The sequence below is a fragment of the Pavona decussata genome, unplaced genomic scaffold (assembly GCF_977016875.1).
Source record: "Pavona decussata unplaced genomic scaffold, jaPavDecu1.1 SCAFFOLD_102, whole genome shotgun sequence".
NCBI classification, from domain to species: Eukaryota; Metazoa; Cnidaria; class Anthozoa; order Scleractinia; family Agariciidae; genus Pavona; species Pavona decussata.
In genome coordinates this window covers 3,138,320-3,153,856 of record NW_028145517.1, presented here as the reverse complement: position 1 = coordinate 3,153,856, position 15,537 = coordinate 3,138,320, and the positions used below count along the sequence as shown (strand labels likewise).

At 35.7% G+C, this 15,537-nt stretch overlaps 2 protein-coding genes across 2 annotated transcripts in view; one reads left to right on the top strand and one right to left on the bottom strand.

The window, feature by feature from the left end:
• The window catches only part of LOC146471661 (uncharacterized), a 58,130-nt gene extending 54,606 nt beyond the window's left edge, over positions 1-3,524 (bottom strand). Inside the window, exons 1-2 of the mRNA XM_085120181.1 lie at positions 3,421-3,524; positions 77-188 (exon numbers count right to left, since the gene is read on the bottom strand). Of these exons, the coding sequence (XP_084976307.1) occupies positions 77-188; positions 3,421-3,474 (166 nt within the window). The 5' untranslated portion in view covers positions 3,475-3,524. The remainder of the gene's footprint in view (positions 1-76; positions 189-3,420) is intronic.
• A 25-nt stretch (positions 3,525-3,549) lies between these two features.
• On the top strand, positions 3,550-15,268 carry LOC146471660 (zinc finger MYND domain-containing protein 10-like). Its single transcript, XM_085120186.1, has 16 exons — positions 3,550-3,659; positions 3,849-3,891; positions 4,516-4,581; positions 5,834-5,947; positions 6,736-6,789; positions 6,987-7,066; positions 8,747-8,810; positions 9,365-9,453; positions 11,504-11,544; positions 11,655-11,714; positions 12,240-12,322; positions 12,493-12,582; positions 12,786-12,911; positions 13,442-13,563; positions 14,413-14,538; positions 15,061-15,268. Exons 1-16 carry the CDS (start codon positions 3,550-3,552, stop codon positions 15,128-15,130), a joined length of 1,338 nt encoding a protein of 445 aa, XP_084976312.1. The 3' UTR covers positions 15,131-15,268.
• Positions 15,269-15,537: the final 269 nt, after the last annotated feature.

The window sequence follows — 15,537 nt, the reverse complement described above, 5'->3', positions numbered from 1 at the left end:
ATTTGAATGTCTAAGACCTAGCTATTTTTACCAAGATTCTACACATTTGGATCAGACTTAACTAAAGATGCAATACCTTGCAAAGCTTCTGCATGCTCCCTGCATTGTGGAAAGTCACATCTGATGTATCTTGTGTCTCCAGAGAGGTCGCATGCAAATACGGTACTGGAGAAACGTGTGAGAAGCTCCTGAAATTGAGATCAGAAATGAATATCAATTGGCATCATTTTCATGGAAGCAGAAAAACACCTATAACAAGAACAAAAAAATGTTCACAGTGCAAATATACTTGTTTTAAATTTTACTCCATCCAAATTTTTTAAAGAGTATTTCACATTCAATTTCAATAATATTACATTTTAGAAATATTTAAAATTTACTGATTGCTGTTACCGGTATTATTCATTGTTTCATATGCTGGGAGATGCTGTTATTAATAAAGTGAAGGACACAAAACAAAAGACAAGAAAATTAAGAGTGCATAAAATCATACTACAATTTTTACATAAAAAACAATAGAAATGATAATTAATCTTTAGACAAGTAAGGGTAGAGAAATCAAATAATCATTGGCTCTTTAAAAGGTAGAATAATTATTATTTGTATTGCTTGTAGAAGCTATTATTAATACCATCTGGATTAATTTCATGGAAGTATATGTTCAAATCCTCAGCCATACTTGTTAAGATCCATTCTGTTTGCCTCCCACCAGTTAGGAGGTTTTTAACCCTATCTTGGCCAGAGGGGGGAGGGGGGACAATTTATTCTGGTCAGGTAGTATTGTTTGACTTTGATGCTATCATGGCAACCAATATTCAACAGGCTGCTTTTTTTCAGAAAATGGAAAGTCCAATTTTTAAATGAAGAAAAATTTCTTTTCTTTGGAGTTCTTCGAAAGATATTTGGTGAAGTCCTTGGCAGAGTTAAAAGGTAATGATGGAGATACGAGGATACAACACTTGCTAAAATGTGATATGGGTATGTTTAGACAAATCTCATGCGATGGTAAAAGGATTATGCAATGTTTCCAGTAAACTTCGAGTTTTTTGTATAAAATAAACCTTTTTGTTTCAACAGAATTGTTTGTCTGATTTTTTTCTTTCTGTGCTTGTTTTGAATACTGTCAAGGGTACCAACTTTGCATGTCTTGAACATTGAGTACGCCATGTTGTATAAAAAAATCCCCATGTTCAAAACTGCCGGTGTCCTGCGCACTTTTGTTTCCAAACTCCTGGTAGTGAAAGGGTTAAATTAACATTTGTGTTTTGAGCTCATGCTAGTGTTGTTTTAGTGATTTTGATTACATTTCATTCAAGTTTGGCACTTTCCTGAAGTTTTGGGGAAATCCAGAAATACAAGATGGCCGCCATTTGGCAACTATCACGTAATTACCACGTAATATGAGGTAGGGGAGCAGGGACGGCGCAGTGGTGAGAGCATTTGCCTCCCACCAATGTGGCCCGGGTTTGATTCCCGGACTCGGTGTCATATGTGGGTTGAGTTTGTTGTTGGTTCTCGACCTTGCTCCGAGGGTTTTTCTCCGGGTTCTCCGGTTTTCCTCCCTCCACAAAAACCAACATTTCAAAATTCCCATTCGACCTGGGATGCACCTGAGTTCCTAGAGCTCTTTGGTTCTTCGTGGGTAAATAAATTACATCAAATAGGGTACATCGTATAGAATTAAACCATTTTGGTGGTATCCATGGATTTTACAGAAACAAGTAGGGATTCTAGAAGGCAGGTCTGAAGATGAGTACTAATTTTAGAGGCCAGGCTTGAAAAAGGGCACCAGAAAATTACATATTTTGGACCTTAACAGGGTCAGGGTTTGGAGAACGAAGCCACACACCTCCACCAAAAATTCCAAGATATACTCCACACCCCCACTCCCCTCCCCAGGCAACATTCCAAGAAAGGTTGCATGAAAAACTGCCTACTGTAACTTGTGTGACATGTCCTGAAATGAACACATCTCGTAATGTTTTAGTTTCAAACAGTGCTGAACATTTAGTAAAACTGAGTTCTACTTCTCGTAATGACTGCAGCAACAAAAAAATTGTGAGACTATGGACAGGTCAATTTCAGGAAATGCCTCACAAGCAATTTTTCTTGCAAGTTGTGCCTCCAAGAAAAATTCCATATAACTTGCAAGAAAAATATTTATTGCCTAGTGTAATGATAGGCATATTTTTAAAATAAGGATGCATTACCCTAGGGGGTATAATTACCGATTATTCCACGAGCGCTCGTTGGATATAAGATGATAGATAGCCAACGAGGCGTATAGCACCAAGTTGGCTATAATCATCTCATGTCCACCAAGTGCAAGTGGAATAATTTTTTTATTAAAAACAATAAAAAAATATATTTAGATCTTGCTGATTTTACTTTTCACGAACAACCAGAAGACAATTTAATGGTTGCTATTTCTTGGGTGTGGTATAATGGCTCATATACCATGGCTGCTGGGCCAAACACATCCCTGGAGTTGCATTATATAACGATCCAGTTTTTTAATAAAACTTCATAACTGATCTTGTTGACGGTTGGGGGGCAAGTTAGTTACATGTTTCTTAGAATGTATACCTGCCAACTCTCACGCATTATGTGTGTCTCATACCTGCGGACTAAACACATCAATCTCACGCATCGAGGACAATTTCTCAGGCATGATTCAAAAATCCAGACGAGCTGTTCTAAAACAACTTCATTTCATTTCATATTTGTTATCTACTATTTCTTTGCTCTTTCTAACAATCGCAAAAGTTTGCAAATGTCTACAATCTATTAACGTGTTTGAAGGTCATCAGAATATCTTCGGACATTTTCGGCAACATTCGTAAGTCTTCGGAAAATCGTCGGAAATTGTCGGAAGTGGCTCGGACGTTTTCGGAGATCCCGGTCATGACAAGACAAAAATCTCACGCATTTGACTGAGACAAAGTTGGCAGGTATACGAATGCTGAGACTGTCAGATCTGAGATGAGGGACTGCAAATTTCCATCAGGAATATTAAAGAACGACATTTACTAGGGTACTTTGCAGTGAGAAATTTCGCTTAGAAAAAAGTCACGTAAAACGTGGCAGCTGCATCATGGTCACAAGACATGCACGAAGAAACCAAAGGTTTGGCTTTCTGAAAAACTGAGCTTCAGAGATATTGGACTGGAAAATATCGTATTTGAAGAGTATTCAAATACTTCCAAATGTTCCTGATTTCACTTATTTAAATAAACCCGAGGATTTTATCTAAACAAGGTGTAAATTTAAAAGCTTATATGTGAAATGTATCTTCCAACATAATTATGCTTTGATTAGGCTGCGATAGATAGAAGTCCATAAAACAAACTAGTTTTTTAGTTCCAAAATAAAAGAAGAAAAATCAAGGATGATTTTTCGATCAAACTTGGCAAGCCTTACCTTTGCAATCACATTGCAATCTTCGCCACAGGTTTTCTCTGTTTTGTCCGCCATCTTGAAACATGATGAAGTGCCCGCGTTTGAACACAGATACCAGCGGTATCTCCTTGACTGCAAATTTCAAACAAAATGGCGGGCGAGTCAGGTGTTGAAGGCAAGCAAGTTTTATTTGCTACAGAAGCAGAACTATACATCGAGCAGTTAAAAACGTATCCGCCAAAGGAAATAGGAAGTGCAAAGTAAGTATCTGTAGTATTTTGATGACGATAACGTGTGTGATTTTTGCAAATACGAACCAACAATTTGCAAGTTTTCGAATGTAAACAGCTGTTTGTGAGGATTCTGTTTTTGACATCCTGTTATCCTCTTACGATCTAAGATGAATTTATGAATAATGAGCTTATAATAATTTCTTTAAACTTAAACAGATGGATGAGTCAGCATGAATTAATTGAAAAACTCAACATGCAGGTGTGTAAAACGTAACAGCTGATACATGTATTAAAGCTTACATAAGCCTTAACTTTAATGTTCAATTAACAAAATTAATAGAAAAAATTAGCAATAACTGTAATGCACGGTTGAAGTCAAATCCAGAAATAGTATGTTCATAATAAACTGCTCTCCAGGACATGAATAATACTTCATACAACAACGTTCTTAATTAATCTAGATGGATGCTTGCATGCATGATCTTCAAAATATTCCAGTTGAAGGTCTGGGAGCATAATCAACCTAAATGTATTTCAGACCGCTTTTTGTCATTTTATCTTAGATTCACCAGAGCTTTTACATTTGGAATGTTGCTCCAATGTTTTATCCGCTGCTTTGTGCACTTTGTTTTGCAATAAAAATGGAAATCTTGCCGATAATCGATTATAGGTTTTATTGCAAACAAAGCACAAAGCTGAGCAGATAAAACATTTGAGCAATGTTTCCTGAAGGAATTCAAGGCCACATGTAAAACCTCCAGTGAATCTGAAGTAAAACAAGAAAAAGCGATGATCTGAAATGCATTTAAGTCGGTTATAGTCTCAGCCCTTCAATTGAGAACACACCAAAATTAATTTCTCTTTTCTTTTAATTATCGTTTAGGCCATCATTAGTGCTTCATCGCAGACAGACGAGTTTGTTAAAGAACTACTCATAACTCTGGAAAAGGTATTCTTGTACTTTGTTTTTAAAATGTTAAGTAAACATTACTTTATTTGTACATGTGTACATAATATGTTGTGTTCTTAGATTATTTCTGTAAATGGTTTGAACCCAGGAGTCATGTCATAAGTAAATAAATTATGATCATCCAGGTGAGTGTAGTCCTGAGAAGGACTGTTTGGGGTGACTTTGACTGGTCTTTCGACAACCTGAGCGGTAGTCATCTTCAGCGTCAAGTGAATTGTGGAACATCAGTAAGTGGTATATATGTCTCTGATTGTTAACCTGATTGGTCAACAAAGTTGAGATGTTATTGGTCGTTTCAGCAACCACCTAGATTATTTCTATAATTAAAGGGTTTAGTGGGAAAAAATGCAAGCGATAACTTTGTTAAATATTTTTTTTTATATTTGCTTAGAATTGCTTATGTCTCAGTTTTGCCAAGAATACCTTGTTTTCACACACCTTATGATATTCTCAATGCTCATTTAATATTACTGCTGTAGTGTAAATCTGTTTTTTGATTGGAATTTTTTTTAACTAGGCTGATATATATGTTGTTATTTTCCATTGTTACAGATAATGGCAATGAAACTGAGACAAAGGAAATATAAATTAGCACTGGTTTAGAACTTTTCTTTAGAACTAACATAAATTGAAACCACAACTTACTGTACATGACCTACCAAGTCCCTTTAGCAACCGCCTCCATGAAATGCCAAATTGAGTTTCAGTCAAACACTGTATTTATAACCATCACTTACTACTAGCAACCACCCTTATTGACTCTGTAGTTGCTTTAAAGGACCCTAGTCAGCCTCCGCCATTTTCAATGCCACCAAATTATTGATATTGCATGCTGAAGCGAAATCTTATTGCTTAACTGTAAGTTGTGTTCCTGAAAGTAGGTTTCATTATCTTTAGTAGTTTCGCAGTGCTTTTGTTAATTTTGACATGCTCTGAATAAAATATAATAGCCGAATTCTCACATATAAACAAACACAAAGGTGTGGCTGACTAGGGCCGTTTAAGTTTTTCATACCAAACCCATGAAAGGGCATTCGGAATTCCAAGGGAGGGGTGGGCCAAAGCCGAAATGTTTGAAGGAAGGTGTGAGGATAAAGTGGCATTTCTTCTACTTTCCATTGGGAATGTTGCTATTTTGTAGAACAGGCAACATATCTGAGAATGGCCAGTTTGCAAAAGATTCAACGTTGACCAGTTTTTACAGCCTTATCTAGTCTGAATTCTCTTCTAGATACCCACCTTGATTCATGAGCTGTTAGCTGTGGAACTTTGGAAAGAAAAGGTGTTCCCAAAAATTTTAGAGGCAGGCTATAACCCACAAACAACTTTACCTGTTTATTTTGTGGTAGGTATAACAATTTATTTATTTAATATTCATGTATTACTTGTTGGGCACACACCTACAGTGGAACCCCGATTTTACGATTGTCGATCTAACAATATTCCCGATTTAACGATCAAAATTCTGTATCCCGGCAAAAGTTATTTATTAATGGAGAGTTCATTTACAACGACATCCCGATTTAACTATATGATTTTGCCGTCCCCTTGCCATATCAAAAATCAATGTTCCACCGACATGCACATTAATTTTAAAGATCTGATCTAATTTCCTGCATAGGATCCTTCAAGAATCTGTTAATTTCTTACAGGATAGTACAAAATCTTATAAGGATCTTGTAGGTGGGATTAATTACTATCATTAAAAGGATCCTGTATTATTTTAAATACAGATCCTGAAGGATCTGTGAAGAATTTAATTTACAGAGAAGTGCTTCAGGATGAAAAAAGGTTTGGCTATGTAAGTCTTTGCTTTGAACAAGAAAGGAGAGTCCTTAGGCCAAAACAATGACATTATATTGACATTTTTAGTCTTTTTGTATGTAAATAATTAACAGTGCAGCACATTTAAAGTTGTTAATTTGAGTTCTCTGATTAACAGTATCTCTAAATGTCAGGCAATCAAATTTAGTTTGATTGCTCACTTGTTAAACCTGGGATTCACATGCGTTTTCCAATAATTTGTTGAATTTCATGAGCTGTAACTTGTACAATTGTGAAGTGTTTTATTGAACATGTTAGACTTATTTGATTTATTTATTTTCATACTAAATTACATATTTCTCTCAACAGCTTTTTCACGAAGCAACAGTTATCAGTCTACTAGAGACCATTTTATATCACAAGGTAATTTTATTATTATAATAATTTGTTTTTATTGACAGGCTTCTTACTTTCTAGTTTCTCTCTCTCCACTCTCTCTAGCATCCATTCTTTCCTGTAAATTTATGTTTTGAACCAAATAGCTCCCTTCCTAGTTCCAAATCTTTTCTCTGTTTATAAATTTAAATGCAAATTATAAAATAATGCTTCTTGTCCACAAGGAAGCTTGTGAAGCAGCTGGAGATTGCATTCTTGATCTTGCTGATTACTGCCTCAGAAGGATAACGTTGCTTATTGCGCGGTAAGCTTGACGTTTAGACAGGATTATTTTTTAATTTAGCCAGTTGGCAATACCAAGTATGTATTTAAGGTTACCCGGTATCTTCAGAGGTGTCTTGAGAGGTGTCTGGCGTCCAAGCAATGTAGCGCGTCCAGTTTAAACTGTAGATACCTGAACCTTTATATCAAATTAAAGCTTATAGAGCTGGCTATCCAACTAAACCAAGAATTTTGAAATAAAGTGAATTGCCGGATTTTTAGCGCAGTTTTCTCGAATCAATTTTTTTCACTTGGAGGAGCCTGCCCTTCAAAGAACTAAAACTCAAAAGGAATTTGTTCATTTGCCTTCAAATTTGGACAGTAGCTAGTTTAACATATAAACAACAAAAACGTGTCTGCAAATTTTTTCTTTCGCAATATTTTTTCTCGGAGAGCGATTTTTTTACGATTACTTCACATTTGTTTCATCCTATTTCGAAAATGCTCTATAACTTTTCACTGCAATTGAATATGGCAAAACGCAGACCCTTTTTTCTAGCGCTTTGGGTCCGGAAACTGAGGAGCAAATTAAATTAGCAAAAAACAAAATTCATTTTGACTTGTAGTTCTAAAAAGGTGATTCGGACGCTCGCAAATAAAGGTCGTGAAAAATTTGACAATTTATTTTATTTCAAAATTCTTGGTATGGTTTGATAGTCAGCTCTATAAGCTTTAATTTGATATAGGGGTTTATGTATCTACAGTTTAAACTGGACACACTACATCGCTTAAACGCGAGACACCTCTGAAGGTATCGGATGACCTTAACCTACATATCAACATGCAAAGACACAGCTGCCCATGAGCCTAAGACTAGTGAATTTCTTTGTCCGGCCTCTGTCAGTATGGAATTGTATGGACTATTAATTAATAAAATCATGCCACCTCCTGTGTTTTGTGTATTGTGCAGTTCCAGAAATAAATATCCATACCTACCCCAAGGAAGGTCATTGGAAATTCCTAAGGGGAGGGGGGTCTTAAAAATCAAAATGTTAGAAGGAAAGTATGAATCTAAACTGGAATTTCCTAGGGGGAGGGGGGGGGGGGTGCAAAACAAAAAAACTTCCGTGGGGGGAGTATGGATATTTTCTGGAACTGCCATTGCTAAATAACTGGCAGATACATATACATGTATAACAGACATTACTGCAAAGGATGAGGACCTTCAGGCACCACAGATGAAAACTACCGGTAGATTGGTGAATAAATGAAAAGAAATACACTTTTAAAAGTGGTTTTTATCAGGTACCTGTAAAATGTTATGCCCAGTTTTCAGTGTCTGGCTAGAAGAAAAAAATGATTTCATGATTGTTCTATCTTGCTCAAAGGAAAACTTAGTCTGAAAATCACTTTTTGTTTCCCATCTGGTTATAGATTTATTTATTTATCCTCTGAACCCTTTAATCCCTATATCATTGAACAAATTCTCCTATCTTGTCTCCATACTTTTCTTATAAATGTACTGGGGAGCAGTTAATAAAATATCAACTAAATTCACCTTGGGTGATCATATGCTTAATTCTCATGACCTCAGAGGTTGACATTACAAGGAGAAATTTGATGCTGATCACTGTTAGGGCCTAGAGGGTTAAAAAGTTTCTCTTTTACAATTTAATGGATTAATTACACTCAATTAATGGATAAGAAAAATAACTTATTTCAGGCAAGAAGAGGCCATTAAAGTTGAAGAATCAATTAACACCAAAGGTGACTTCTCAAGTGTAGAGGTAACATCCCAATGCTATTTCTTCCAAACAATACAGTACTGTAATTTTCAGACTTTCCAAGAAAATATACAAAGTAACATCTTATTCTAAAATTAGATGTCTTTATTAAATATGACACAGAGGTGTAAAGTACAAATGCACACCAAAACAAGTACACATGTGAGATTATATCATGGTCTTCTGAAGCTCTCACAACGAAAAACACTGAAAAGCCTCAAGATTTGAAGAAGGACAATTCTATTTACTATAACAAGCATTTTATTTACATGTAGCAGGAAATTGTGTAATAAATACATGTATGATTGAGTATTTTTCCTACAGTTGTCACTTCTTAATTCTTGCCTAAAGCTAAAAAAAATGCAAAAAAAATGACTTGTAAAGCTGTGCAGCTAGATTGCACAGTTTCCTGTTAATGAACCTCATTTTATATACTGTAATACATAATATCATATGATTGTAGCTATTATGTACTGTGGGAATTCATTCATTCATTTATTCATTCATTCAATAAGCCTGATTTGATGTAAATGTTAATTTAAGTTGTGATGTTGCAGGAGCTGAAGACACAAGATAGGACAATATTCTTTACAGTTTGCATCAAGTCTGTTTCAATTCTGAGATACATTATAGACTCTTTATCTAGGTAAGAGAAGCTGAAGAACTTAATTTACAAGACTTGTGCTTCAATCTAAATTAAAGTCTAACCCCATTTTCAGTAACCAAGCCCTGTTTCAAAAAAGTGTGAACACTGGCAATAATTAACAAAGACTAAAGTAAAATAAATAAATAAATAAATAAATAACTTTGTGTAATGAGGCTGTGACTTAACAGTCTGTTACGACTGACAAACCTGTGGCCCTCAGATTCCGGATCGAATTGGAATATTTGAAAATGTTGGTTTTTGAGGAGAGAGGAAAACGAGTGAGAGTACTCTTAACATGACGAGACGATCAAATGCACTTTACAGTATGGGGACACTCTCCAGATCGAATTGGAATATAGAAATGTTGGTTTTTTAGGGGAGGGGAATCGGACTACCCAGAAAAAATCTTTGGGAGCAAGGATGAGAATCAATCACAAACTCAACCCACAATTGATCACAAGTCCGGTAATTGAACCTGGGCCACATTGGTGGGAGGCAAGTGCTCTCATCACTGAACCATTCCTGCTCCTGAGGGAGCAGCAGACCTCATCTTCAGGGCCCTGGATTTTAAAACCGATTAATGCTAATGCACGATTAATTAAAATGTTAACCAAAGTTTTCAGTTCACTTGCTAACAATGTTCTTAAAAGCTAATTTTAAGCTTAAATGTTAAAGGAAAGTCTTTGTCAAACCTGACGGGCAAAAAGCTTTTGGCAAAATCTTGTTTTATTGGTTAGTAATCATAAAACTCAAATCAAAGTTCACATCAACTCAGGTTTAGCTTAATCAGGCTTTAAACAACTGGGCCTGGCATGTTAAAGACGTGGGACAAAGAAGAAAACAAAAAAGAGGAAAGTGCCCAACAGAACTCTCTCCAGTTCAACCTCTAACCTGATTACAATGTTGTTATATTAAAAAGTGGCTTTTGGGGGTTCAATTTGAGCCATAAACGTGGGTAGAGGACATGCAATTTTTTTTCCATAAACAGGCTTAGGGTTTGACATCCTGGGCTGCACAACCCTATATCCAAACTTTTGTTTGGTTTTATCAACTCAGATTGCCGCCATCTGCCTTTTTAGATTATATCACAAAGACCCTGGGGTTGAGGTTGCATCGGTAAAGGTAAATAGACCCTTCTCCAAAATGGCGGCAACAGATTTGAATGATTTAAAATTGAACTGAATGAAAAACTGATACCAGCACTGGAAAGAGCACCTTTACGTTAGTAACCTTGCAAAGTTTCAGCATATTAGGTGTTATATCAGCTGAGAAAATGTAAGATGAAATTTGACAAATTTACAGACATTTGTATGACTGGGGGTATACGTCATACCCCCAGTCATACAAACGTCTGTAAATTTTTTATTTTTCAACTTACATTTTCTCAGCTGATATTGTACCTGATATGCTGAAACTTTGCAGAGTTACTAAATGTAAAAGGCTCTTTCTAGTGCTGGTATGCGTTTTTAATTTTAACTTATTTGAATTTTCGGCTGCCATTTTGGAGAAGGATCTATTGGCCACTGTAAAGAGATACCGAAGCTGATGTTTTGAGCGTTATCCCGTTCATCAGTCAAAGAGCACGTCTCTTTATGGTGGGCAATTTGCCTTATCAAGTCAGTTTATAAAACCAAACATTTTTTTTTCACTCTCCTACCGACACTGAGCACCACAGTTTCTTAATTAGAAACTGCCTCAATCAGGGTTTCCTTATTAGTTTGGATAGGGTTGTTATTGTAGCTGCAAAACATGAAGCAATATTTATTTAACAATTTGTTAATGTTTTTATTTTTTCTTCTACTTCCTGGTACCTCATAAAAATAATACAAACTAGTTCCTGCCCTCTTTAACTTAGTTCCAGCTCACCTTTAACCAAGGAGAAACTTTTTCTTACCTCACCCCACAGGCATGATATAATTTCAAATATCGTAAACTTAAACCTTCCTGAAGGTATACTATAACTGTGTCTCTGTATGTCAGAGCTGTGTTATTACGTCATTGTTTGATTCTCACTAACAATATTAATCAAATGAAAATTTTTATTTTGTAGTTTACCACTAAGTGTCACGACACGCCTTCTAAACACCCACAGTAAGTATTTCCAACATATTAGTTAAAGAAATAACATTGTTTGTTCAAGCTAGTGGCAAATCAATTTATTCTAACAAAAATACGTTATATAATTGTTAAATTTCTTTCAGATACTCCTGTAGTACTTGTTCAGTTGGTTGAGAATCCACCATGGATAAAAAGAGAGAAAGGTGAATCACAACAGAATTCACTTAAAAGTTGTACCTCTGTCAAACACCTGTTATCTCAAGCACTCCACTACATGTTTCTCAAAAATACATGTTTTGACTACATCTTTTTTCATTCTGCCAGCTGCTCCACAACTTAAGGTTACTATGCACCTTAAGGGGTGCCTCCAGTTTAACAGATGTAGAACCTTGTGGTTATATCACAGATACCCAAAACCCTATATTGAATTAAAGCTTATAGAACTGGCTATTCAAATATTTCACTGTTTTTGTAAGAAAATGAACTCTGACTGAGTTTTCCCCACTGTCGAAACTGGGAGGTCCGGATCGTCATGCTAGAGTTCCAACTCAATGTAATTTTTATATTTTGCTTATTAAGCTTACGTCAGCCATGGGCTTATAGCTAACGTGTATTCGATTTTTATATATCTGTATCTGACAGCCCACCTTAATTAGCTCTGCAATATGCGGACTGCATATTACTGTAGTTAATAAAGTTGTTGTTGTTGTTGTTGTTGTATTATATAGGAAAACTGATGAAATTTATTGACAACACATGGAAGGTGATATCAGAGCATGAAAGGCTACAACTTACCAAAACAGAAGGACAGGTAACTGGAAAATTCTTCAAAAATCACACCCTTTTGAAGAAATTATTGAGTCCCTGATAATTCCTTGCATAATCATTCCTAGTCAATATTATATTGTGCGATTGAGCAGTGCACAGGACTCCCAAGTTTTAATGACCCAAGCATTCTGATATACTTTTTCAATTTCTCAGGTATGGCTTGCTGTCTATCAACTCCTTATGAATGAGGACTGCCAGAGAAAATATGAATTCAATTCTTATAGCAAGGAACAAATACTAAAGGTAGTTGTAACGTTCACTTGTTAAGAATAACTTATTTTTTGAAGTTCTTATGCCTGACTGTTTTGAGTGACAAGCCAGGTTAAAATGACACTCGGCCACACATGAATTATTTTACTATGTGTGCATGTTATTATGGTATTAATATTAAATAAGGTTTAAATAATTATTTATGACTTAATCTCTTTAAAAAAAATTTTTTTCAGTTACGCGGTTTTATGAATGAAGTGCTGCTGGACCAAATTCCCAGTTTAATGGATCTCCAAAGATACCTTGAACAGTTATCCATCATGGAAACTCCAGCTATCAAAAAAGACATCGTTCTAGAACAGGTGAATAGAAGAGAATTAATAGGTAACTATTCAGGCAACGTCGAGGGCTGACATGAGTGGAGTGGCAAGCTTAAAGTCATTCACCAGGTTTGTCAGTGATGACATGCGTCTACTAAGGGGATTGCGCATCTCTTGTACGTTAGAAGATTAAAGTCCAACTTAGATGCAAATTACATCAACACTTTCACTGAAACCCCCCGGGACTCGGGATTTTATCTTTGCTTAGAACTTGGTCTTATCAAAACGATTTTATAAAGACTACTTGATCACAATCCACAATCTTAAGAGTGTTTTTTGTATGTTTATATAATGTATTTTTGGATCAATTTTTTCTGGTTTGAAATTGTTTAAACCCGAGTTTCATTTCAATCTCTTTTTCTTTGATAAGAGAAAATAAAACTAATTTGTTTATACCAGTTGTACATAATTTGTTTTTAATTCCCCAGCGGGAGAGAAGGAACTAAGCAAAGCACCTATACGTGTATGCTGAATGAGTAGTTTGTTCCATTTTAACACTTCTTTTAAATTAGGTCCCTGAAATCAGAGAAAAACTTTTAAGAGAAAACCAAGGGAAATGGGACAAAATTGCCAAACACCAGAAACGAGCTTTCTTTACACCATCAGCAGAGGACATAAAAAAACAAGCAAAAACGTGAGTATCCTTTAACCCCTAATATCAAAGAACAAATTTTCCTTTCTTGTCCCCATACTTTTCTCAGAAACGTACTGGAGAGAAGCTCTTAAAATATCAAGAAAATTCACATTGGATGATCATATCCTTAATTCTCATGTCCTCGGAGGTTGATTAAGCATTGATATTACAAGGAGAAATTTGATGCTGATCACTGTTAGGGCTAAAGGGTTAAACTGATGTTGTAATAAATACCACGCTATTGTATACAGTCATTCACATGATTGGCTACACTGAATAAAATAATTATAATTACAACATTAGGTAGAGTTCATGTGCCTTTATTGGCCTATAGTTTGAGTGTTCAGAATTTCATGTAATTACATTCAGGCTGCAACAAATTTTTCATGTTGAAAGTAAATTCAATGACTCAGAAACAAAACTTCCATGAACACAAGAACGAAAAATTTATTTTTTGTCTCAGAAGCAGTAATATAAAATTATTGCCTTGAAGTCATTTTTAATAAGTTCATGATTAGTTATTCCTTCTTTAAGAACCCTTTAAGATGATTTCTTCGTTACACAGTCAGTTGGCATTGATTAACTACCATGCCCCTCAAGCTTGACCCGGCTGTTTAAAATAAAATCCGAATTTGTTTACAAAATGATGCAGTTATCGACTACAGTCAATTTCCTTTATTGTGGACACCTTTGGAACTGCAAGTCAGTGTCTTTCATAGCAAGAGTCCATAACAGTGGGAATTTACATTGTGTTTCAGTCAAACATCTGTCATTTATCTTTGCCTGGGATTTAGCAGCTGTCTGTATTATCGGGGTGTCCAATCATTTGATTGTGGACATCTTTTTTAGGTGGGCAGACACATACAATTTGGATATGCTTGAAGAGCTTGTGAGTGAATCCCCAAAATGTGCGATGTGTGGTCAGCCAGCTACTAAACGGTGTTCAAGATGTCAGACTGAGTGGTACTGCAGAAGGTATGAACAGGTTGAATGCCATAAGTTTACCGTTTACCCGTTACCTTAACTACAAACAGTTGAAAACAGTATCCCATATGGCAATGCCACACACAGCAGAGGAGACTGAGCGAGATCTCCTCTTTGAACCCATGCTTTTGAATGTGCTTGCATGTTTGTTCTTCTCGCAGTGAGTGGTCTGTTACCTTTAACCTAACCCTGCATGACAGACACTGAAACCCTTAACCCACTTTGTTGCCAAAAAATGGTCACTATGGTTTGTACCTCGTTATACTACAAAGTTTAAAATTTGAGTCCCTAACAAGAGTTTTCCTGCAAACACAACTGTTATTATTATCTAATGGCTGCTGTCTGCTACGGCTAGGTACAATGTGAGTCAGCTGTATTCACAAGCAATACCGGCCTGCAGTTGATCCTATGACATTTTTTATGGTGGTCAAATGCTCTAACAGCTGACAGGAAATAATCTGTGTTTATACTTAGTTTAAGTCCGATTTTTTTGTTGTTTTAATCTCCTTTCAGAGAATGTCAAGTCAAGCACTGGAGCAAGCATAAACCAGCCTGTAATCTAGTAGTTGAATCTAAGAAATAGTCCTGTAGTATCATATATTTATAGTTGTCTGCTTAAGTGTTGTATTTTAAAACCGTTGCACCGGTTTTTGTTCTCTGCAAATGTGTAAATAGGGGAACTGAAGTATGAAAATAAATATTTTTGTTTTAAAAGACCTCAGCTTACGTACTTCCTTTCTCTTATGAAGCAAGCCACGGCACCAGTTTTCAGGGATGTTAAATTTACTGCACCTATGCCACAAACAATAATATTAACAACCAATAATTGGAGAATTTTAATTAATACTACCTTACCTTATACATTACTACTGTAAATATTTTTTTCTCATTGTTGCAGATATTTTGTCTTATTCATATACTTATTTTTGTTTAGTCGATTTGTAAATTACAAAACCCCATAAGCCCTAAGTCAAGGGCCATCACAACCCA